The sequence below is a fragment of the Protomyctophum parallelum genome (genome assembly GCF_964188405.1).
Source record: "Protomyctophum parallelum genome assembly, chromosome: 8".
In the NCBI taxonomy this organism is placed as follows: Eukaryota; Metazoa; Chordata; class Actinopteri; order Myctophiformes; family Myctophidae; genus Protomyctophum; species Protomyctophum parallelum.
Genome location: NC_139703.1, coordinates 14,659,181 through 14,685,885, shown reverse-complemented (window position 1 = coordinate 14,685,885; position 26,705 = coordinate 14,659,181). Strand labels below are relative to the sequence as shown.

The window sequence follows — 26,705 nt, the reverse complement described above, 5'->3', positions numbered from 1 at the left end:
AAAATAGGACCCGCGGCATGTGACGCCATTATTTTCCTTGAGTTATTCTGAAATCGGTAACTTTAAGTAGCTATACATCCAGCTGCGAATATCTCCTGTGGCGCGGAAGCCGTTAAGTATTTTTAATCTTTGTTTGACCGATTTGGTCGCTTTATTTCTTCTTGTTTGTTTACCGTTTATTGTACCGCCTCCCGGTGTGCGGTTGGCTTGTGAGGCTACGTCCCTGCCTCTGATCTGCTGTGTCATAGCTATAGCGCCACTAGCTAGCCAGATAGGCGGTACAATGAGGTGTCAATAAACAAGGAAGGAAAAGAAGAATCCAAGCTTCCAAATCGGGCAAACATATATTAAAAATACTTAACGGCTTCCGCGCCACAGGAGATATTCGCAAAGGTATGTATGTGTACTTATACTTTACATATTCAGAAAGCCTCATACTGAAGAATATCGTCAAAGAGCGCGGGGAGGCGTTTTAACATGTAAACATGAGCCAGTAAATGTTTTAATCAGGTGGCATGGACGACGTGGAACAGGACCCAATGCACTGGGTCGAACAAATGTCAGAAACTTCAGTAGCATTTGGGTTCTGCTTGGAGGGCTATATAAAACCATGTTCCAGTAGCCCAATGGATACCGTCGATGGTAATAATGTGAACAACCGGGCCCGGGTTCACTTCCCAGTCGATGACCGAGTTTATTTTCTTCTTTACAAACACAACTGTTTGTTTGCATCAAGTCGAGGTCCTTTATTCATTCGGTATCTGAGCCACGGGACCACCATTTTTAGGCTCAAATACTGAATGAATAATGGACCTCGACGAGAAAAGCTAAAACAATTGTGTTAGTTTGGTAAGAAATGAAGCTAAACTCTCAGTCCTCGATGGGGACTCGAACCCGGGCCCTGGCCGTAGTCTACTAGGCGCCGACGGTAACCATTCGGCTACTCGAACACGGTTTTACAGAGTGGCACGAACATAATATATAAACATCACAACAAAGTTATCATAAAGTGATCACAGATGTTTGAACAACAACAACGTTAAGTATTAAATAACATTGAACGTACCTGCTTGCTGCGGACACGACGACGACCGACATGGTGACGTGGCAAAACAACACTGAGCAAAACCCCCTCCACGCGTCTCTTCCGTATTTGAGGGGGGGCGGCACTTCCTTCCGGGTGTGACGTGAGGCCACGCCCGCGAGGACGTGGAGCTTTCTTGAGTAAGACCCGGAAGCGGGTTACGTCACGGCTTATAAATAGTCAATACAGACATGAGTCCCCTTCCTGGCAGCGTCCTCAGTGGTCTAGCGGTTTAGACACCCGACTTTGAATACAACTTTATGTAACTTCACGGGTTCAAACCCCTCTGATGTTTTTCTCAATCATTGATTCACAATATACCAGAATGCACGTTTAATCATAATACATAAAGCAGACAGCCCTGTGATTAAACCTTCAGCATTACATTACACTGCAACCCCACTGTGGCTAATACCTTTTTATTCACAATGCCAAGTTATTGTACTCCTAATAATATATCATGGTGTAGTCTAGCTCTGGTTTGATTGATTGATTTAAATATTTTATTAATAGTTTGTAGAATTACAGTACATTTCAAGCACAAACTCAATACAAAGACTGTTAACTGTGAGTGGACGACCCAATTAAGCATTACACTTGTTTAAGAGGGTCCACATTGTTCAATTCATCAAAAGTCCACATTGTTCAATTCATCAAAAAACAACATTATTACAAACCTACATTATGTGGGATCCTTTAGCTTACAAACGGAGTGACATTTCTGGCCACAACGTGGGTGTCGCTGGGCTGTGGCGCTGCCAACTGACTTTTGTGTTTCCCTCTGCTTCATGATCACCTTTTAGTTCCTTTATTACAGCGAATCAAAGGTGTGTGAAATACTTCTGTAATTAATGACTTGCTGACTATCTCGCGATTTTAGCCTGGATTTAGTGTTCACGCCACATAGGCTATACATTGAAGACCACATAGGCTATAGCCTACATGAAGACCCGACTCCAGCAGCAGAACTGACAGGTAGGCTACAGTACAAAAAAAAAGCCCTATCTTGACCACAGAAACGCCCCTAAAAGACACGGTATCCTACCGTCGGTATACGTGTAACATAGTGTGTATAAATTGGCAGATTTTATTTTTTATTTTGCACGTCACTTTCTGACTTTCCAAAGGAAACGTTTTAATGCCTTATTGCTGTGTTGTTGGTGATTTGTGGATTCTTTTTTAGATCAATCAGGGATCTGTTAATAACTTAATACTGTACTGCAGTCTGCAGTTGTTCCCAAATCCACATTTGTTGAGCCCCCATTAGACCCCCATTAGACACTACTTGATATGTATCAAACAAATTTGGCTAATAATAAATTAATTAACATAATTTCAAACATTAAACCATTTAAACTTCTTCACCTGAACTGAACCAGCTCGGTGAAATAACTCAGTACTCAAAACATATTTTATTTATAACTGCCAATGTCATGTAAATGTACAAGCACAAAATGTATGTCACCATAACCAAACATGTATTTCTACTTGATAAACCTTATTTATTGGAAGACGGAGCACTTGCAGCATGTATAGATTTTGAGTCTATAATTTTGTTCTAAATACCTGCAAATTGACAAATTGTACATAACTCCTGTACTGGACGCTTTATCGTATAAAGTAAAGAAAATAAAGAACCAGACCACGTGATTAGACAAAAAGTCTCTGCAAGCTGATAAAAAAAAATAAAAAAAACAGTTTCTTACCCAAACTTACAAGTGAAACTTCAGTAGTATTTAACCCATTCTGACCTGAGATCAGATTCATACGAGGTTTCCACATGGACACACACTGGTCTGATTAACCCATTCTGACCTGAGATCAGATTCATACGAGGTTTCCACATGGACACACACTGGTCTGATTAACACGGTTCTGAATGTGAAAATCTGACATAACATTTCTATGTTCCGCATCTAGAGCCATACTGTAAAATAGATTCCAGCCTCACAAGAACTATGCATACATTTCACCTGGGCTGGTGGTGATTCACATTAAATGCCGGCAAAGCCATCCATCCTTTAATCACTTGAAACATGTGAAATTATCCTTTACAAATGTTCAAAAACAGCCTCACAATGCTGTGTTGTGAGTTTGTAGATCAGCCATTTTTACAATTGAACATTGTTGTGCGACTAAGTGTATATATTATGTAGGACTTAAGAGGTTAATTACAAAATGATGTAACAATAACTGAACGACTTCTACAAACATCTGTCAAAGGCATCACAAATTTAAAAAGATTGCAGTGTGGTTGCCGCAGTGGCTTACATATGCCCCTCCCACTAGTATTGCCAGCCAATTACAATTTCAAGTCACGCCTTAGATCATGCGTAAGTAATTCGGAGGGGATTTAACCCCCGAAATTCATGTTTTTGCGACAAACGGTTACATTTCTCGCATTTGCGGCGCCCCCTATGGATTAAAATGGAATTGCTTTTAGAACTTGGTTGATTGAACCACCCCGGACATGTGATTGAAATGTGGGATGGATTGGACATTCCGTTCGTGATTTATGGCATTTTTTGTGATATAGGCCCCTCCTACTAACTTCGGAAGACGATTACGGCCGAACGATACGCACTTTCAAAATTCTGCAGTTCAGTTTTAATTGGATGGGTCCAGAGATCACGTGTGCCGATTTCTGTGAGATTTGGACAAAATCTGTAGGAGGAAAAGCAAAAAGTGTGTTTTGGCGGAAAATCTATCATGGCGGAAATGGGCGTGGCCTATATGGGGAGATGCGTCATGACCCAAGGAATCCAGGGAAAAAATATTTTTTATTTTACGACCTACGGTTCAAGAGTTATAAGCCAAAAGGTAAAGTGGGCTGTTATAGCGCCACCATGAGGCCGACCGATAAAATTTTAGGGTTAAATAATTTTAGGGATAATGTTGAATTATCCCTAAAAGTTTTGTAACTATAGTGATTACAGTCTCCGAGGAACAAATACTTGAATGTGAATTTTTGCCTTTTCCCATTCATGTCAATGGGGAAATTTAATTCACTAATAAATTCATATCAATTAAACTATACAACATTTCTCTTAACAAAATACAAGCACACGATTCCCGATTTTTCCGGTCAATTTGACATATGGCTCAAGTGCGTACAGCGTACAGTGTGGGAGGTATAAAGCGTCAAAATAAAGACTACTCCAGTGAAATAATAAAGTGTCACAGTTACAAGAGTCTGGTTGCCCATTCGGGCAACCACACTAAAAAGTGAAACGCAGTAATGCACTAACTAAGTGCTTCATAATAAATAAATACAGAGTACTTACTACTTACAGAGTCAGACAGAACAAAATGTTTTTTTATTATTATTATCATATACAAAATAAAGAAACAAAAGAAAAAATATATATAAAAAAAAAGAAGGAAAAAAAGCAGAAACGCAGAGCCCGAGGCCCAGCCCGACCCGACTAATTAGCATATATTTTGGGCCCGGCCGGCCCTAAAACGTCAGGTCGGGCCTGGTCGGGTTCGGGCAGAGTTTGAGAACTTTAATAGGTGATATGCTTGTTATAGGTTGTTTTAAAATGTGTTTTCAAAGTGTAGTAGGCCTAAATATGTTTTGTGTGTGTGTGTGTGTGTGTGTGTGTGTATGTGTGTGTGTTTAGTATAAAATCACGGTTTTCTTTTCAAATGGTGTGCACTGGTGATTGGAATGCTGCTTTATTTGATGCACTTTGGAATTGGAAAAAGAAAAAACTGTTGACCCATAGTCTCGCATAACCAGATGATCAGAGATCTCCACCTACTGAATCTTATTATCTGATATGACAGGTGACATCTAAATTCATTGAATTGGTTAAAACTGTGTGGAAATATTTTGGAAATGTAAAACAAATTACTTCACAGAAACTAATGCAAAGATGTTAGAGGCATTCATTCGTATTGGAGGTGGGTGGGCCTAGCCTGGCTCCTGCCCTGAATCGCTACCATTAAAAAAATAAGTGAAACGAAATGAAATTTCAGTGTCAGGCTAGCGTGGGCCTAATTTAATTTAGATGTCCCTAGACATAGGCGTAGACCGTCATCTACATGGTCATCTGGCTATGCAAGACTAGTTAACCCATATGTAACATAATATTACATATAGTTACTTATTATATGTGTAACTGTAACTTCAACAGTATCTAGATTCTAGACCTGAAATATCAAATGAAAATGGTGAAAAATGGAAATCTGAAAGTGCATTTTCTTGTTCCCTTTCAGATTAACAAAGCATTAACGATATATAAACAATTATGTACAGATGCATGATACAACCCCTGAATTCATGTGTTGGCCTGGTCTTGGTACCATTCAGAGGATATTACTGCAGTAGCTGTGATGATCGACACACTCACTGATTTTTTAGGGTTTTTTCTGTGTACCATATGAGAACCTCCTGAGCTTTTTTGCCCAGACCCAGAGCTGCCATGCCAAGGGCTCTGTAGCCACCTGTGAGTTTAGATTCTACAAGGGGGAAACAGGGAATGAACAGCATTAATTGGAACAATGTTTATAATAACCGATGACTATATCTGATTTCGACACTAACATGGCATGGCAAGAAAGAAAGAAAGAAAGAGGACTTACCACTGTAGTAATACAATATTGCCATTCCTACAGCAACACTGAAACAGCTCAAAAAGAAAAGAGGATCTGGAAAAAGAAAGATGAGCATGGCAGTGTCAACATGTGCTTTATGTTATGTTTATGTTTTCTTATGTTCATAACGGATACTTGTGACTTGTTGAATATTATAACTCCAACAGCTTATATAAAATGGCGGAGGGGGGTATATAGTTTTTACATTAAATTGTTTCAAAACCAGATTTTATCTAACTATATTACAATTTACAATTTAGGCATTTAGCAGACACTCTTAATCCAGAGCGATTTACATTAAGCACGAACAAAAAGCATGGGAATCCATCACATAAAAAGCATTTATCATGAAACATGCGTAAGCTAAGAACGTAACAGTGGAATATCTATATAATGAATGAATAATGAATATTATCTTGTGAGCAATGCAAATTACTTCCCTTTTCACTTCTATTTTATCATGCCTTTTGGGATTATCTGCCCAATCATATTCATAGATCTCAGATTTGTTTTCAAAATGTTAAGGGTCTGATTTCTTAAGCATAGCTTCTGTAGGATGTAGGTAGGCTACACTGTAAAGTAAATAAATAAAGGACATAACATTCCGGACTTTGCTGTGTGTATTACTCACAACTTTGCATCAACAGTGGCTCCCCACTCCTCTTACCTCTGTCATTCAGGACATATCTCTGCTGGTAGAGACTTGGATGTGTCAATGGAGTTGATGCATCTGAAGCAAAGACAGGCCAAGAGTTTATTGTACAAAAAAAAACTTCATGGGGTATGGAATTGATAGAAGATAAGTATTTTTTAGGTGAACTACTTCTTTAGTGGGTTAATTGGTTAAGAGAAAAATAATGGGTATAGAGGACAGAGTTGTAGAGGCTAACCTCTGAGACGGAGGCGTGTGGGCAGGCTGAAGTACACATCTTCCACGTGCAGATGAAGTGCCCTGTAGAACTCTCGACATGCTTCATCACCTTTTCCCTGCAGGTGTGTCAGGAGCTCTGCTAGCCGAAGACTGGTGGCCACATCCAAGTCCCTGAACTGGACAACCACACAAGTAGAGTTTCCAACAGTCCCTTGAAATAAGGAATCCAGAACTTCCTTTCCTCTCAAACCAATTTTTCTCAATAAAAGCTGCAGGCTACGAGAGCTTGTATTGTTATTCTTCCGGTTTGAGGGAAAAAGAAGTTCCGGATGATTGTTCCTGCCTGATGACTACAAAACAATACTACAACATGACATAGCGATGTCATCCGTTCCAGACCGGTTCACACAGCAATTTTGTAACACAAAATGTTGCATTTTTCTCAATAATTATTATTTTTAAGATGAGATGTGTTTGGTGTTTATACAAATGCTTGTCTCTACATTAGCACTCCATACCCACTTGCCATAAAGTTGCCAATCAAGAACTTGAGAAATGGGATAAACACAGCCTTGGATCAAGACTATCTATAGATGTATTTTATCGAGTCTGACTTTATGCTGATGCTCAAGAGCTGTGCCTATATCCTACCGGTATTTACATCTCTCTTTGGTGCAAAACAATAGAGACACTGAATAAGCTGTTTGATATTCAGGATCATACTTACTTTGGTGGCCTCCTTGTCTGTTAGGATCTGAGGGTAGATCCTATTCAGCTGCAGGATGAGTTTGTCCACTATATCTGTATCCAGTCTGCGGTCAGCTTTGAGGAACCTGTTGTCCTCAAGCAGCTGGTCACGGAAGCTGTCTGTCAAAAAGGAAAAGGTCCACATTATTAGCCTTGGATCAAGACTACCATAGATGTATCGATTTTTATATTTGCATAACATACGAAAGTAAAACTCAGACAATATAATATAAACTACATCTATGATAGTCTTGATCCAAGGCAAGGTCTTGATTTTCGCTCACAAAATGTCCATGAACAGCCAAGCACATATTCAGAAAGGATTGTGATACTACAGGGCATGCTTAGTGGATGAAATGAAGAAATGCGTTCTGGTAAATCAAGTTTACCAAGGGTAACTGGACTAAGCATCAGATACTTGTTTACAGCCAGGCCCACATGGAGCATTTCATGGTAGTGGTTCAATGCCTTGTCCAAGGGCACTTCAACGGTGGTAATTTTAACGTGTCGGACCGCTGATTCGAACTGGCGACCTTCCGATATCTAGCCCGCTCCGCAATCCACTCGGCCACCGCTGCCAAATGGTAGTGAACAGCATGACATGTTGGAAGAAGAAAAAAAAACAAAAAAAACATCCGTTTTCAGCTCTCTCGTGATAATAACTACGTTATGAATTTGAGTTATAAACACGGTGATACATTGCTTGTGCGTTTCTTTCCACTCCTTGAACTTGAACTGTCAACAAGGGCATCCAAACACTCCTCGTAGGGTGGTGTTAGAAACTTTTATGACACTGTAACCTGAAGACGTATGATTCATGAATGTATATTTGCACAATGTATTATTAGTCGTTTTCGTGTTCAAGAGTTGAAACCGAATGACAACACTAATACGAATTCGTCTAAAAGAAACCATATATATGGTAAAATAAGCAGATTATAACGAGTTGCGACTTGCGAGTGAGCTACAAACCTCCCATTGTCGATTCTTCTCTTCTGTCCTTTGTTCGGCCACTCCCCCTGACGTCATAGGAACTCGTAGAGAGCATAGAGTGGCCAGCGCCGTAGCGGGCCTTCCTACCGGAAAGGAAATATTTACCGCATGATGGTCAGCAGGACTCAAGACCTATGCCTCTATCTATGGCCAATGGCTATGGCCTAGCCTGGCTTTGGCCATACACAATACACATAGCAGCGTGGATTCACTCACATGGGCATGGTCAAAGCCAGAGGCTACCCCAACGCAAGGGTCCTCCACGGTACCCCAAGGCTAGCCCTAGGCATGGTTCATGGCTTAACTGCACCCTGTTTTTGGCGCTCGCTACATTTACAACTTTTACGTATATATAAACATTCAGATTTCAAATATAAAGTACTCACAATTTGTCCCACGGGTGTTAGTTAGTTGCAGCACCAGCGATTAGAATTTCTGCATCCCGCGTTGTTTAATAAAAAGCATTTTTATCCGAGCTGTTATTTTGCCATTGGCTTTCAACTACGCGCCCCTATCGGTCGGGAGAAGGGTGGCACTCGGTGTGTTCGATATAGGTACGCTGGCGGCGGCTGACCGCCCTGCCAATACAGACTAATAGGCGAGTGCGCTCCCGGTGTGCAACTGTGGATTTCCCAAACGAACCCCTTTTGAAAAAAGTAGCCGGGGGCCGGGGTGCTCGGATAAAAATGCTTTTTATTAAACAACGCGGGATGCAGCAATTCTAATCGCTGGTGCTGCAACTAACTAACACCCGTGGGACAAATTGTGAGTACTTTATATTTGAAATCTGAATGTTTATATATACGTAAAAGTTGTAAATGTAGCGAGCGCCAAAAACAGGGTGCAAAGTCATGACTGTCATGATAATCAGTGTTTCAGGGCTAGGCTAGCCCAAACATAACCTCTACGAGAGTCTAAATGTTTGGGCTACCCCAAGGCCATAAAGCCCTGGCATGTCTAATTTGGGCATATATCATATCAAAAATCTGATCTACATGCATCCGTTTTTGGAATGTCAGTATAGGTGAAAATGTTGAATAATGAATTTATTATTATAAAATGTGTACTTACACTCACCATTTTATGATTATATTAACACAATTAGCAAACTTGTATGTAGGTCGTATACCTGAATTTCTCTATCTGCCAGTGAGCTCTCATTTCAGGCATATCCACCATATGTTGCCTGGAAGTCAACATATGGTGATCAATGTATTGACCACAAAGTGTTTAAGCATGTGTATAACCTAAAAGTTAAAAAGGGACATTCCCAATTTCCCATGGGGCTTTGGCTTTTCCAGAAAAGTATTTTCCACATCCACAAATGGTCAAGCCAACTTCAGCCCCTTTCATGAGATGGGTCTGGTCACTGGTGATATATTTTTATTTTAAAGGGGAAGTGTGTGACACACACATCGAAAATCTGGCACAATTTGCACAAGCTTCACTTCGTGTACCGTATTGTTTCTTGATGCACCTTGCTTTTTCTTTCTGCCTTGTTTCTTCTGTATAACAGTTGTCACGGGGCAGCCCGTGCCCTATACCCATACACATTGATGGAGAACAATGCACACCGAAACTACACAGTTGCATCCAATTAACAAACTTTGCTGGCCGGCTTGGAAGACTGTGTTAATGGACATGAGTGCATATTTTTATTTTATTATTGTAGCTCACAGTGAATTGTAAAAGAGAACTTTGCAAATATTGTCAAAGCATATATGTTTGGTGTCATTTGTGTTTAATGATGATTGTTTGGCACCTGGCTCTCCGGCAGTACTGGTGATCCTCACTGGTCAACAAAAACACCTTGAAGACCTTAACAGGAGCCCTCGTACAAGGTTTCTTTGACTATGCATCCACCTCTTGGTACCACAGCACCTCAAAGGCCCTTAAAACAAGGCTCCAGACCTCCCAAAACAAACTGGTCAGGCTCCTACTTGGCCTCACCCCCCGAACCCACCTCACCCCTGCCCACTTTGACAGGCTGGGATGGCTTAGGGTCGACGACAGAGTACAGCATCTTGCAATGGGTCTGGTCTACAAGATTCGATACACCACCAAGATACCCATGTACCTGTCTAAATACTTCCTTAATGTAAACGAAGTCCACACCCACAACACCAGAGGGAGTGCAACTAACCATGTACAACCCAGATTCGGCACAAACAAGGGTCTAAATTATTTTCGCTCCTATGCCACCAAAATGTGGAACGCCCTACCAACATGTGAATCCCTTGACTCCTTCAAAACCGCTCTCAAAGGGCACCTACGGATGGCTGCAATTCGAAACTGGCCTCTGTAAAATCTGAATCCCCCCCCCATTTCCCCTCACTGTATATGTATCTTTTCCCTTTTTGCTTCCTATATGATGAATTCCTGTTCTGTTCTTTAGCTACATAGTGGTGTCTATTTGTATGTCTCTAAATGTTTTGATGAATTGAACAATGTGGACCCTGTTGTAAACAAGTGTAATGCTTAATTGGGTCGTCCACTCACAGTTATCAGTCTTTGTATTGAGTTTGTGCTTGAAATGTACTGTAATTCTACAAACTGTTAATAAATATTTCAATCAATCAATCAATTGACTGAGTGGAGGAAGGTACCAAGGGTTACAAGAGCTCTTGTGTTATGTTTTCTATTTAGCTTGATGTTGTGGCGCATCGCCGCGCATGTAATGTATTTGAATTGGTTTAGTAAACCTAGGTAATTGTGTAAGTTAACTCATGGGCCATAGTTAGCCAGATGATGAGTCAAATGTGTTTCCAATTACAGAACTGTTCCTTGGTATTGTCTTGCCTAGTATAAGAGGGAGGCTATGTCAATTGTTTTGAAAATACTTCTTTGTACTGTAAAGAAAATCAATAAACATATGTTTAAATTATTTTTTTATCCTTACTTGTATGTTGTAACCTTAACTGCTGTGCCGCATATATGGGCGACTGACTTCCCCCTGTGGGATAATAAAAGGTAGGCTATCTATCTTCTAACTACACAATTTGCACTACTTCACACTCCCTTAAATATTCAGTTGTTGCACACACTTCTCACGTAAAATCTCAAAGCATCAACCTACAACACACAAATATTCAAATCTCTAAACATTCAGTTCTTTTGAGCAATTTGCGGTCTGTGACAATGTGAGTTTCCACTGGGTGGTTCCAGGACCACATTCGCCTTTACTGAATCCCATTGTTTTCAGCTTGGATGTCCACTGCTCCAGGCCATGGAGGAGGCTTGTAACGACATGAGTGTTGAGGCCTGTCAGGGCCATTATATGAGCAGGCTGGTTTAGAGTAATGTACATTTTACAGTAAAATTAAATGAAAATTTTGTCTGCATATATGTTTGACTATGAAAAAGTAGGCCTACACTTAATCATTTTACAAAAGTAGAAATGGCTCATTCTCCAGTCATTGTCATTCATATGGTGTGTTCTATTTCTACGATTGGGTTTTCAATTAAATTATTTGTGCTGTAGGCTAAATGCTTGGTAGTGTGCAGCAAAATTAGCAAATGCTTAGTTGTGTGTACTCAATGACTGGTGAAAATATGGCCTTGTGTACCAAATGAAAACACGAGTTCCATTTTGTGAACGGTTAAGATATTTGATGGCAAATAGTAATCGTGCAAAAGTGTCAGGGTTTAGCATTTTGTGTGTGATGTCTTCAGTTTGGTGTGCAGTTTTGAGAGCCAATCAAAGCCTACACATGTCAACATTCTTCTTGATAAAATACTTATGGAATATAACCATATGCATTAAACTTAAAGTAAATGACAACTTCATACAAACATATTATAAAGTTAGATTTATTTGTTCATGAGGCATAACTTTAAGCAGACAGAGAAATAACTGGCTGGTAGAACATTTGACCTACCAGCTCTAGCTAAATTCACTTAAAACAAGGATGAAGTCAGCTTGATATTGTATTAAATAAATACAAAGAAGACTTAAAGTAAAAAGATATAAAACTCAATTAGGATCAAGAACTTGAGCAACAAGAAAAATATTTTACTTTATTACAATAGCATCAACTTTTTTCGTGTAACACAAATTGCACTTACTGATTATTAACTGCAAAATGGCACTGCAGGTTTGTCAACATTAACCTCCTCCTTGTTTAAAATTCATTTTAGGACGCAAAAGGTGTTTTTCATAATATTGTATTAAAACAATTACAACAAAAACTCTCCTTCATGAATACACCTTGAATATTATTATCATTTCACCTTAAAAGCTTGTATATAAATAAATGTGCATTAATACTCTGTCAGTCAGTCATACAAGCAAACCTGAATCTTCCACTCAGCAAACAATGTTAACAATTAGGTCATAGAGGCCTGTACATCCTGGAGTTGTAGTTGGATGCTTGCAGGGTCATATAATAAAATGTATCTCTTAACATATAATATTGCTAACATCATTTTCCTCTGCAGAGGAAGAATTGCCTCTCTATTTAAAATGCAGAGACAAACACGACATACAAGACAAAAATCAATAATCTTTCCATGGAGAGCCAAGAAGGCACTACACAAGGCCAAAAGGTAAATAACCAAGGCAAAAAATCTCCGTTTCTTGTCATCAATATCTACCTCATTTTTGGAAATTATTTCAAAAGTTATTTCCACATCTTTCTCGCAGGGACCTCACAACTATGTGGTTCCATTGTTTATAGGCTCCAGGAATGGACCAGATATCAGATATTCTTTCCCCCCCATCTTCTTCATGAAAATAAATATAAATAGACATTAGTTGCAGTACTTGGAAGCGTGGTTCTGAATCTGGTGGCTATACATGCACAATATGTAAAAATGTACTACTGCTTAAGATAGAAAATAAAATAAAAAGTTTATAAATCAAAAACCAAAAGTGCACAGTCAGCGGGGTAACAGGCAAAGACAGAGTAGTCAGAATATACACACATCTGATTCAATAAACATAGTGGTGAATGTTGTCAAAACTCTTGAGTACACAGTGTGTAAGTCCATACCGCAAGTCTTGATACGTTATACAGTACAAACCTTCTGCGGTTGCACTGCTGTACTGAACCTTCCAGGGTCATTTCAGAGGTGTTTGTGTGTTTGTATTCAAACAATATCCCCAGCAAATAAGTGTTTCAGTTAGAAGGTTCCCAAAATCCATGATGGAATACTGAAGAAATGTGTCCATGTGTGGTAACAGTCACATACACACTGAAGGATATCCCAAAGGACACCTGGCGTGAACACTTTTACTGCAAATAGAAAGATAACCAAAGTCACATATTTAGAGGGCAAAGACCAAATCTCACTTTCCAGTGTGTTAGTAATGGTGTAGTTAAGATGAAATGTTAGGATGAAACACCAATGTGTTAACAGGGTTAGCCGTACACAGTCTGAGACCTCTCAGTAATGTAGCATGCAGATTGGTTTGAACGATCAGGCTAGAGAGGATTCCCTTAAAAACTATTTGACCTACAATCATCTATCCCACAAGTGTATCAAAAATACATGTAATGTTTTATTTCATTGTTTGATCATTGTTATTGCATTATTGCATTAAAGTTGAGCACAGTTTAACCTCATTTCATTTTCCACTACATCATTTTCATTTCAAGGTCCCCCCGTTTCATATTAATTAGGCCACGTAACCCCATTTGATTTGAATTCTATCTCTGGGTCTACTCTTAAGAGTTGTACACTCAGATTTACAGACCCTTAAAAGGTCCATTTGGTTACTCCTCCTGACTATCATTAATGTAGCTGGGTACCCACTGGAACCCCCTCAAGGAACCTTGGGGGTCCCTGGACTCCAAAAAAATAAAAAATAAATATAATAAAGGGTTTATATTCTATAATTGAGTCTATTATCTGCCAAAGTATCATCTCATTTTTAAACTAAATACATAATCATTCATCATCTCATTCCGGCTAATCAGAATTTGCGTCATCACCTTCATCTTCAATGTTTGTGTTACGCAATGTTTGTGTTTGCACACACACTAAAAGCTGGATTTCCTTGCAAAATACTACATTTGATTATAGTGGAACCCACCCCACCACCACCACCACAGGGACCGTTGTGCCAGAAAAGAGTGCATGCAAAGGTAATGGTGCATAAACATCAGGCCTTAAATTACCCTGGAAATCTCTCTTGGAATGAAGCCTTGGCGCTCAAGGACTGCCCTGCAGGTGTCTGTGACTTACACGATGTATGGCTGATGCTCCTTTGCCCTTCACTTTGCTCTTGCCTCCTACAGCTGCTGCACCAGAGCTGCGGCGGGCCTGTTCATGGTCAAACTCCAGGTCTTCCAGGCGTTGAGTCAAGGCCAGCTTCTGCTGGATAGCCATACGCAGCAACGAGTTGAGTGTCTTCTTCTCATCCTCTGCAGCAATCAGCTGCCTCTGCATGTCATCCAACTGGGTCACGTACTCGTCACACCTGAGAAGTAGGAAGAGAATAGAACAAAAGATCATGTTAAAAAGAGGATCATACTTTTCCATGTCATAAGTTTGTGGTTAATAAGTCATGAATTTAATTTTTATTGGTAAAAGTATTTTCATGTTGACTAGAACCAATCCAGCCTTTTATAATGCATTAAAATGAAACGATGGCATCCTTTTGACAAAAGTTGATTTCCATATTATAGTACTGAAATTATTGGAATCTGTCTGGTGGTGGTAAACAGTATGCTGCATTAATGTCAATTGTGTGTGAGGTCCAGCTATGTTGCCATAATCAGAAATCATTGTTGCTTCACATGACATGACCCTTCCGAGGAAAGCACGTCTGAGTCTAAAAACACATTCCTTCTCTCATCGTATTGTTTGCAATATTGTAATTATTTACCAAGACCAACTTTTATGTTGCATGGCGAAAATAGACGATCTACAAGCTCAAAACGTGTCCAATATTAGGATGTGTTGTGAGGTTGTATATCATCTATTTTCACTGTTGTTTGGATAGGATAAAATCATTTTTGAAATGCTCAAAATATAATGATGCCAGGTTGAAAGTGGAAACGACTCTGGAGAGGATCTCCAGCAGGTGGTGCAAGATCTCTGGTATTGCTACTAAAAATCTAAAATTGTCCTCATTTTCCAGCCCTTTTCCAGATGCTAGGATGATGACTGCCAGCAGCCTCTGTGCTCTAGTATTACATCAGACAACTCCCACAATGCCACACACACACACACACACACACACACACACACACACACACACACACACACACACACACACACACACACACACACACACACACACACACACACACACACACACACACACACGCACACACACTTGAACACTTAATGAATCGTAAATGTTTGTGTGTCAATGTGTCAAAGGCAACTGTTTTTGTTGACCATCGCTTGCATTTTACCTTGTAGCAAACATGGCTCGGAGTGAGGAGAACGTGGCAGCATCTTCTTTCAAAGCCTTGAGCTCATTGCGGAGCTTCATTATAGTCTCTGTCACCATGGCCTTCTCATTATCATATTTGCTCTTCAGGTGTCCCAGAGCAACCTCCGCTGTCTGGAGGGGACAGGTTACAGGGTTATTATGTATGTTACATGTGCTGTATGCTTATTCTTATATATATATATATATTATTTTTCAGGACTGTCCATCATTACTGTTTCTGTTCACTTGAATATAATTTCAATATCAACAACAGTACAAGAAAAGAAAGAAATCACGACAAACACAAAAATAAATTCATATTGCTTTGCCGACCTGTTTGTTGGCCTTCAGCACAGTTCTGAGCGTGGCGATCTGCTCCCTCTTGGTGCTGAGCAGCGACTTCAGCCTGAGAATATCCCCCATGAAGGCCTCCTTGTCCTTGTCAGCCACGGTGTTGATCTCTAGAGTGGCCAATCTCTGGCGCGACAGCTCTGTGGTGCGGTCCACGGCCTGCTGCAGGTGGCGAATCTGGTCCCGAATGATGGCCACCAGGTTATAGATGTTCATGGGTTCCGGACGGTGCTCCGGTGCTACAGCCAGGATGGAGGTAGCATCCATGGCCTCTGGCTTCTCCGGATCAGGGATCAGACCGTTCGTCAGAAACACGTTTCCCCTTCCTAAACTGGCCTTGCCCTCCTTGTAGTAGTCCAGCATGACGCGGTTGGGGGTCTCGTTGTTGCACATACACACGTGGTTGTAGAGGTTGGCCAGCTCTTCGCTGAAAGCCACCAGCTCATCTTGAGCCACGTTAAGGCTGCCAAGAGATTCTCCTGCAGCCTCGCTGACCAGACGGAGCTCCCTCTGCAGCCGGGCTGATTCGTCTTTGTCTGCTCGGCTGATCTTCTCAAGCAAGGCCACCTTGTCGCTCAGTTCCCGGACGTCGCCCACCAGCCGGGCTCGCTCTTCCTCGTACTGGCTTCGGCACGCCTGGTACTCTGCCCTCAGAATTTTCAGCTCTTGCCTGAGCTCGCCAGCTTCAGAGATGGCCACGGTGTATTTACACTGTAGGATCTCAGGGCCGTTGATGTCCAGCTCGTAGTAGTCTCCATCTCCGGCATCTCGGCTGTCCCTCTCTTTCTCACTGTCGAGGGCAGAGTGGCGTTCCTTGGTGGCCTGAAGTTTTCTCATGGCACTGAGGTTCTCCGTCAGCCTGTTGACAACCTCCTGCTGCTCCGACATAGAGCCATTGGCCTGCTCCAGTTGCTTTTGGGAATCCTGCAGGGAGGTAATTAGGGCCACCTTGTCTCGCTCCATCTACAGAAATACAAACGTTTTGGTTATATGCACAATTTTCCTGGGAAGGAGGGGGGATTATGCAGAGAGTTTCTTTGTCAGTTCATATTAAAACTTAGTTACTGTGGGTATAATGCAATCTGTTCCTTTGTATTCTAAAGTAGAGCTTCGGCAACGTGGATTTGCTGATAAGATGCCTTCATTTCATTGCCACACATTGCTACAGTTAATATTTGTAGCCTTTTATCATTTAGATGTATTCTGATACCTCTAAGAACTGAAAGTAAATATGACTTTCAACATTTTAAAATGCTTTCATAATGTTTGCAACTCAAAATAATCTTTCAAGCATTGTGATCTATTCAATTCTATTCAGTTACATATCATGCACATGATACTGGTATTTATTTGATTGATAAGGTTGATAACACATTCCTTTTTACTTTAAGTTGTTTTGTTCGCTTGCTTTATGTTTGTATTATGTATTGTCCTTGTGTGTTGGGCCCAAGCTGCAAGGTAATTCTTCATGTTTCAGGATGAAGATGTGGAGCAACCACTACTTTAGGTAAGATGTTTACCTAATATTGTTTACCTCAGTGATAAATTATGACCATTCCGCAGGTAGTGGGTTTTATAAAGGTCATGAAGTTGCATGTGAACAACCCTACCTGTACAAGCTGCTGCTTAAGTTTCTGGATCTCAGAGATGTTGAGTTCACTCAGCAGTTCATCTACCAGGCTGGGAGCTGGCTTGAAGCTCTTTTTCCCAGAGCTTTTGTTGTCCTCGGCAGACTTGACCAAGCCATTCTCAAAGCCGCGGATAAGGTCATCGTTGTCAGGCTCGACTATAGTGGAGGTGTCGTCGCCAAGCTTCAGGTTATCGATGGAAATGTTGAAGGAGCTATGGTAGAAGGAGTCTCCGATGGTCATGTAGTGGGAGAGCTCCTTGCGGAGGGCGGCCTTCTGTTCACGCTCAGTCTTGATGGTTTCGAGGGCCTCTGTCAGCTGTCGCTCAGCGATCTCCCGCAGACGCATGGCTTCCTCCAGCTGGCTATGGAGGCACTGGGAGTCCTCGGCCAGACGGCTGATCTCATGCTTCAGACACTCGAACTCCACCTGCACAGATGAGAACCCCGAAACATTTGTAATTCAGAGAGGTACCACATGTCTCTATGATGGGGAGCACTATATAATACAATTCCATGCCTTGACTTGTCTTTTAGTTCTACTAGTTTTAGCCAACAAAATGAACACTGAACAATGCCTGTCCCCGGTCACTGATCTCACCTGGTTCTGTTTGAGCACAGACACTTGTTTCTGGAGGGAGATGTTCTCGTCCTCCAGCTCACTGTAGTCCTGCAGCAGACGCATCTCGCGCACCTTGTACTCTCTGATGTCATCACGCAGCTGACTGCGCTGCCGCTCTACCAGCTCTGAACTCTACAAATCAGGACAAGAAAGAAGGGAAGGAAAAGCTGAAATTACAGGATGAAGGATTTCTGTGGAGGGGAAAGGAGGGAAACCCATAGCCAAATGATTTTTCTAACTGGCACTGGGAGTCAAATGAAATATCACACTTGTGTGAAGTGAGGGACACTCTTATATCATACATCATCACATTCTGGCCAATCACAATTGGCGTCCTTACTTTTCTGTCCTTCCAGCCAATCACAATTGCCGTCTACACTTTTATGCCCTCCCTTTTTATCCTGAATATGTACTTTAATCAGCCATTCAAATCATCGCTGTGGGGTGATCAGCCAATCAAACCATTGCTATGATTTTCAGGATGTCTGCTTGGCTGTGTGACATTTTTGATCATTTGGACCAGAAACAAAAGGGTGTGAAAATATTGGAAATGTTCCATTTGTTCACTTCCAACCAAGCGATTCACTTTTGAGGGGGCATTCCAACTATGCCTTTGGTATATTTCCAATAAAAGGCACATATTATTTGATTTGTCTGAAAACATTATGTGTGAAAGACACGACAATCCAAGCTGTAGCGAGGCTTGTAGACTATAGAGAACATGCTTTGTGTCACTCACAGAGGACCATTACATCCGGTTTCCTGTTGGAATGGGCACACTGAATATGCTGCTAATTGTCCCAATGCCTTCTACAAGCACAGACCAACTACTGTACTACTACCAATGAGAGCCAGTTCTAAACTCATGTTACATTTTCAAAAAAGTGCAGATGTACAGTAATACAATAATGCTAAAATCATAACATAAAATCGCAGTCGGCATGTTTCCATTGTGGACTTGGACCCATGACAAAATACCTGATTTACAAGCTTATAATCGCGATACACTGTGAGTACCTAGAATAGACGTTCTACATGCCCACGAGTAGATCTGCTATTTTTAGTAAGTAAGTAATTTAATTGTACCTCCCCATTTGTAAATAAACCAGTACAGGATGCCTAAAACAGAACAGCCTCAACTGTCATAAGACTGAACTCATTAATGAGCAATTGATAGTACTAGCCTAGTAGCCCTTACCCGTTCTGAATATTATGAACACCAAATTATGTACAGTGAGGGTAATGCGATGTAATAGATCACATTACTGATTGGGAGGGGGGAGACAGGGGGGACAGGGCCTTCTATGTTTCGGCCCCCAAACTCTGGAATGAACTCCCTAACCATCTCAGAGTTGCTCCCTCTCTCCTCTCTTTCAAAACCTCACTCAAAACCCACCTCTTCAGGATAGCTTTCCCCAGCTGAGGTCACGTTTATCCTTTTATCTTTTTAACCCTGTACTGTTGTCGTATCTGTTATGTTTTGCTTTGTTTTTTTCTGTGTGTGTGTGTGTGTGTGTGTGTGTGTCTCTCACAGCGTGGGGCTGGAGGTGTCGTCACAGTGGTGGGGACGGCAAAGGGGATGTTGCACGGAAAACTGTGTGCCAATATTAATCTGCTGCCGTCCCAAGATGCGTTTCAGTGGTGACACTGGTGACACGTGATTTCCGGGGAGATGAGTTGTTTTTTACGCAAATTAATTTAATTAAGATGATTGTTAGAATGTTTGGCGTGTGTAATGCAGGGCAGATTGAGGTTGGAGGACAGGGCTGTGCGGCACTAGGTTCCGTGAGGCTGTCCGTGCGTTGTGGCGTTGTGAGGACATGGACAGGAAATGGACAGACACACACACACAGCGGTGCTTGAATTTAGTAATGATGTCCATTAAAACCCACCTCTCTCACTTCCAGGGCAACAGAGGTCAGGCGGTCATTCTCTGCTTGTGAACTGGTGATGGAAGCCCTGGCCTGCCTGAGCTCATTCTGCAGCTCCAGGACCTTCTGCTGGTAAAGGGCCTCCTTACTGGCAGACTCCAGCATCAGACTCTCCTCTCTACTTTCCCCATCTGCTGCCACCTTTCTGTGGGTGGAATGAGCTTGTCCAAAGGCCTGTGAATAACGGAGACCAAACAGGATGAGAACAAGAGTAGCATCCACTGCAAGACACTATGAGCAGGTCATTTATTGGCTTAACCCTAGAACACAAACCACCACTAAACCCGGGTATATTTTACCCAATGTAATATATTCCATAAAATATATTTCTCATCAAAATATATTAAAGTACAGCATTACATGGCAACTTGAGGTACTCTTCTTTAATATTTTCATCATGACTTTTCACAAAAAAAAAGAAAAATACATACATATGGGTATTATTTTTAGTATTCATGAAAGGATAATTATAATGGACTAGCCCTTACCCGTTGTGAGATATTTGCGCCGGTGCGTTTTTAATTCACTAATAAATTCATTAATAATCATTAATGTGTCAAATCAAAAAAAGGGCTTCGTTACGCCCTCCATATTCATATGGTCAATGCCTGTGGGAGCGATTGGTGCAGGCAATGAGGAGCTACGGCTCTGACACACAGACAGACAGACAGACAGACAGACATTGTTAGAATTATAGTATGATGATGATAGTATGATGATGTTATATCATCATCATCATCATGATGATGATATAACTTCTCCTTTGGTCCACTCATTCCTGGGACATGAGAGTGAGAATGGTCCAGTGAAAATAAGGAAGGAGGAAAAGCCCATTGTGGGTGTATGGGATTTTTCTCTATCTCTAAACGCGGGTGCCCGAACACCTGCCTGTAGAAAACAACAGGGATGTGGGCAGGGAAACAAACAAACCTACCTATGATGTCACTGAGCATCATGAAGGTACTGAAAGACCCACTCACCTCAGACATAAGCAACATTATGAAAATTACAAAAATATAGTTGTCCAGGTGAGGATCACCCAGGTTTAGTGCTCTAGGGTTAAGACTGCTGCATTGGACATGTTCACCATTCATGTTTTGGGAGACAGAGCATGCTATCCCATTTAAGTGCTGCAACATTTTGGTGGGTTTAACCTAGCATTAATTGTATTAATTAATTCCCACAGCAGAAGTACATAGAATAGTATCATTCTATTCCATTTACAAATCTCTGTACCAATCTAGTCTTTGTGGCAACGACAGTGACAGCTAAATAGCAGACTCATATCACACCATCAGGTCAGCAAAGTGACAGTTAAAACAGGGTGAATATACTAATCTAAGACTCCCACAGCGAGCTGACCCCAGGCCTATAGAACATCCGTCCAACGTGCACTGGACAATTTGCCAAGTGATGATGTAATGCATCGAGTCCCCCGTTTAGAATGGTCTTCAAATCTCACCATTGAGCTTGGGCTCTGCCCATTTCTGGCCCCCAACTTCTCTTTCTCTATACATTTTGTATTCAAGTAGGCTACATGTAAAACAACCCCGGTGGTCAGGGTTGAGGTAGACTTGATACAGTGTTACTGCAGCTTCGTAAATGCAATGCGGCTAAACGTGTCATTGTTGACAGCATTGCTGCTGACATTGCACTGAACAGAGAAGAGTCAGAATCATGAGGTATCCAGATAGACAGAGAGGAACAATGAATAATTTGGAAAGAAACTGGATCAAGAATTGTTCCATGACTAAGTAGCCTCCCACAAACATACACCAGGGAATAGGCTAAGTCGCAGACTCAAACAGGGAGGCACACTTAAATATTCCTTACCACCACTAACATTTAATTCAAAGGGAAATTTGAACCCAATAACTTTTTCTAAATTTAGCAAATAAGCTGCAGGCAATCCAGGCATGTAACTGAAGATCATTCTGGTTATTCAGTAAGACGCCAAGTCTAGACTACCCATCTAAATGGCTGCACTGGGAGTCAGACCAGTGTCTAATATACAAAGCAGGACAGCTTCTGAATTCAAAAGGCACAGTTCCAGATGCTGCCTCCTGTTAGATCTTGATTACCACCTTGCTGTAAGCCATAAAAACTGTCATAACACATACTGTTGCGTTGTGTTTAATTGAAAATCTCCGATTTATGGTGAGCAAGGCGGTCATACAACATAAAGCATAAATTAGGCTATAATAGAGGTAGTATTATGTATTGAATTGACTGATATATCAGGACAATTTAGAATTATTTACCATATCATCAGCGGATATGGACACTAGTATTAGGAAAATGTTCTTCTTTTTCATAAATGTTAACTTTTTAAAATAATAATATACATTGTTGATCATTATGTTACAGGCATTTCACCCATTTTCAACCTTATCTTCATATACTGTAACAACTGATACTCAATAATGCCCATTAGAAGATGGCAAAATGTCTGTCTACTCTCATTGGTAGGCTATGGACAGTTAAGAAACGTGCCTACCAAAGACAAAATTGATGCTATAATAGAAGCCATTGTTATTGGGTTAATAAAAAAGGTTTGGAATATTGTTTGAGATGACCCAACCTGCCTAACGATGATGTCACTGGGATTTGGTAATTTTAAGCAATGCTCTTAAACAGTGAGTAAGAATGATTTTAAGAATGGAATGGAAACGTAAGATGGGGTAAATGAACATGCCTAGAATGCACAGACAGTGAAATCAGAAGCAATGGTGGGTAAAGTGTTCATGACATTAATGATGGATATTGGAATCTATGAGAGGAAGAAACAATGGGTTGATATTGGCCTTCCTGTTCTCTAAACTACAAGATGCACCGTAAAAACCCCATATTGGTTTAGTCAGGTCACTGTTAAATACCTGGAAAGAAGCTGTAGTTATTAGCTAGCGGACTCGGCAGACCATGAGTCCATGTGAGTCTGTGACCTCTGCTCTGCATTTTAGGACAATGAAGACATATCCTAACCCTAAATCATACTCTGGTGAGTATAAAGTGGGCATTAAAATGCATCTTCAGGACAGGCATCCAGTCAGAATGAACAGAAAGGAAAGAGATGCAAACAATCCACCCTGGCAGGGAGATTTGTACACTCCGAGTTAAATTAACACTCAGGATGTTAGCCGACAGCAGTTAACAAGCTGAAGTTCACTCTCCCTTTTTGATCAGGATAAGCCCTGACTTCAGCTTTACTGCGTCTAACCGACTACAACATGTCAAGCTACCTGCTGTCAAGATGTAAACAACAGGGAACAGGCACAGTCTCAAGAACTGCTGCATTGCAGAGAGTAGCAGGATGATATAGATTATCGAATGAGACTATCACCAATTTGTGAATGGATTGTCATTGAGCCAATTATTGCCATAACTGAACAAAACAGAAATTATTTAGGTACGTTCTGCCCCAGACCATAATATGATATGGTTAGGCTGCTGTGAGTACAATATTTTGAGTGGGTGATAGATGTAGAGGATAATAATCTAATCTCAATTGTTTTTCAGTCACACACACTGACGTGGCTGACTAAGACTGTAAGTGCCTTAAATCTGATCAGCTTATGGTTTTACAGCCACAGGTGTCCGAACCTTTGTCTAGAGTCTAGACATACTCTCTCTGTAGTAATAATATTCCGACCATAACGTACCGTCCGTACTCAACACACAATCCTATAATCCTATGTCCTTTCATTGTAAATAATAAGCCACCACATGCTGGGAATGCCTAATACACTTTCATCATTACATTACACTGTGATCGAATAATCGAGTCATTTCAATGTGTAGCCTTAGTGCCTTATACATCTGTAAAAACAAAATCTGTTTCATTAAAGCCATCTCTGTGTGGTTTATATAAAGTCATTTAAAGTGTGGGTTCATCGAGGGTGGATGGTGGGTCACCTGGTGGGAGCTATATTTCTTCCCAGTCGGTCTGGGTTTGAATCAAACCCAAAGCTGTTGGCTGCCTTCTCAGTCCTCTCTCCCACACTGTGACTATCAAGAATAAAGAAATGCTGCAACAAATATTTTTTGTGTGGTTTTCTTATTAATGTAACACAGTATCATGTAAGACCTTTTCAGTACACGACGTGTGTATTTTAACTATGGCTTGGTACACTATTTAACTCTGAAAAGATAAAGAATTACCTGGCAGTAAGTTGACTCTTAATTTAGCACTCAGGGTTTTGTGGTGTAGTGTGGCATAAAGACCCAGAGTGGTAAAAAATGTGATACTTTGTACTTACATGTTTGTTATAATAACCCTGAAGGCTTCTGTCATAGATTTTAAAGCCCATCCATCACCGCCATGTGGAATTTGGGGCATAGATAATAGATAATCAGTTACCAGTAAATTATGTGGCTATACAGGGAGGGCAGCATAATGTATGAAAAGGTCTAAATGAAAAACGTAGGCTATTCATGCCATGGTTATTGTGATTGTATTAAAAAACTGGATTGCTGCTGTAGTACGTACTCTCTCAGGTACGAGCCACATAGGCTATATGCCGCTATGCAGTAGCTTATGCAGCGAAACCCACTGCCCCATCTGCCAGGCAGGCTGTGGAGAATCTGACAAACCAGAAGCAACATACCAGGAGCCAGTCTGGACAAGTCAATGAGAAGGGGAAGGGATGTAATTTATGAATGCATTTTGCACACAACCAAAAGATTAGCATGGTATCCGATACCGGCCAATTGGCCGGTATAAAACTAAACCGCTTTCTCGCAGCATTTCACCACTGGTGTGTCATGAAACTTAAAATGTTTTCATTCTTCACAAATTGTATTCATTGCGGTGGTATTTTTGTGTTGAAATTATGGTAGGCCTACATGATTTGATATAGAAGACAGTTAATTAAATCTAAATGTGTGAATAGCGTTGCACATTTTGCCAGCTTTAGCCGAATGTAAGGTCATCTCTGTCGGTTATCTTTTGTTCTGGTGGTTGACTTTCAAAGAGACTGGTCAATTTAAAAAGAAAAGATAAAATAATACACATTTGCTAGTTGGCTTAGTAGTGACCTCACGCTACCTCCTTCAGCTGGTACAGCTCTTGTCGAACCGTCTCGTATTCGGTTTCCAACTCATCGAATTTCTGCTTGAGTTGTTGTTTTTCTTCCAGCACCGCTAGTCCATACTCAGCCGCCTGGATCTTTTCGTGGCTCGTTTCGCGCAACTCCCGCGACAAACGCTCGATCTCCGATCGCATCCATTGTGGTCCGGCCTCTGTCACCAATGTCGCCTCGGGATATTCCTGGTCCTCCATAGACATCTTGGCCTGTCCCGGTCCGGATCTAGCGACCACAGCGATAACGGACCCAGCCCTAGAAGCAGTGCAGAAAATCCGCTACAAAAAGTCAGTGGCTTCTGTGTTTCAACTCCATGACTGTGACTTTTGCACTGAGACCCCGGGCCTTCGTCTACCTTTGTCAAAGAGATCAATCAATGTTCAGTTCGGAGAATACTTTTATTTGACATTCTCAATTATTTGCGGTCGCTGAGATTCTTTTGCCTCTTGGACTGAAGGGGAACTAAGCTGAGATCACCGATTGGAAATAGGCAGGACTACATTGCATGTGGTTCAAATCCCGAATGCGAGGGAGTGGAACTGTAGTTTTCAGTACTACGACTTTATATCGAAGTATACGTACATGTATTACCATATTGACTTCAACTACCAGAATGCTTTGCTCGCGCGCTGTAGCGTTCAGAGAAAATGTGAACGAATTGTCGACACAACACTGCCATCTAGGGACTATGTAGCGTTCTGCTGCAATTCCAAACAAAATTCTAATAAAATAATACAATAAAAATAATAGATAAAACAAGTGTGTGTGTGTGTGTGTGTGTGTGTGTGTGTGTGTGTGTGTGTGTGTGTGTGTGTGTGTGTGTGTGTGTGTGTGTGTGTGTGTGTGTGTGTGTGTGTGTGTGTGTGTGTGTGTGTGTGTGTGTGTGTGTGTGTGTGTGAGTGAGCAGGAATGTACCTTTGTGTGTTGAAGTGTAAATAGTGGCAGATTGCATTCAGGGGAATTTAGACTAGAGCACTGTTCCCAGTTGTTGGTGCTGTTTCTCACGCTTAGATTTAATCTGAAGGAGTTTCAGAATTAGTAGTTACTGTTAGTAGTCATATGGGTACCTTGAACCTTGATATAAGCAATTAATATAAGTTCATATTTACATTGTCAACGTCATTCTGTATTTTATAGCTCTTAGGGACATAAGGACATTCTTGACCTGTTGTTATCATCACTCATGGACACATTGGACATTGCTGTGACAGTGACAGGCTGGCCAGACTGGTTCAGGAAGTCTGTCTGCTGTCTCCTAGTGAAACTGACAACATACTGAATGGTTTGTATTGCTCTGTTAATTTATATTTCTTGTGCGTCTCTAATGACGCTAATGGGTTTGTTGTTAGACTTTCACTGTCTGTCAGGTTCTCTCTTTCATTGTATCCAATTATCTATTCTAATTAACATTTAAA

At 41.0% G+C, this 26,705-nt stretch overlaps 2 protein-coding genes across 3 annotated transcripts; both read right to left on the bottom strand.

The window, feature by feature from the left end:
- Nucleotides 1-4,743: 4,743 nt before the first annotated feature.
- Nucleotides 4,744-8,306, bottom strand: card19 (caspase recruitment domain family, member 19). The gene is made up of 6 exons (XM_083770584.1): nucleotides 8,274-8,306; nucleotides 7,282-7,421; nucleotides 6,574-6,730; nucleotides 6,351-6,413; nucleotides 5,672-5,737; nucleotides 4,744-5,548 (listed from the first exon to the last, which is right to left on the bottom strand). The coding sequence occupies exons 1-6, from the start codon at nucleotides 8,278-8,280 to the stop codon at nucleotides 5,436-5,438; spliced, it is 546 nt and encodes a 181-aa protein (XP_083626710.1). The 5' UTR covers nucleotides 8,281-8,306; the 3' UTR covers nucleotides 4,744-5,435.
- A 3,782-nt stretch (nucleotides 8,307-12,088) lies between these two features.
- On the bottom strand, nucleotides 12,089-25,957 carry LOC310863528 (protein bicaudal D homolog 2-like). 2 transcript variants are annotated; one of them, XM_083771939.1, is made up of 8 exons: nucleotides 25,254-25,957; nucleotides 20,171-20,383; nucleotides 18,258-18,410; nucleotides 17,640-18,086; nucleotides 16,012-16,992; nucleotides 15,659-15,810; nucleotides 14,481-14,715; nucleotides 12,089-13,528 (listed from the first exon to the last, which is right to left on the bottom strand). In XM_083771939.1, the coding sequence occupies exons 1-8, from the start codon at nucleotides 25,491-25,493 to the stop codon at nucleotides 13,526-13,528; spliced, it is 2,424 nt and encodes an 807-aa protein (XP_083628065.1). In that variant the 5' UTR covers nucleotides 25,494-25,957; the 3' UTR covers nucleotides 12,089-13,525. The 2 variants fall into 2 exon arrangements, with proteins under 2 accessions (XP_083628065.1, XP_083628064.1); XM_083771938.1 differs by having other exon boundaries at nucleotides 12,089-14,715.
- Between the last annotated feature and the right edge of the window lie 748 nt (nucleotides 25,958-26,705).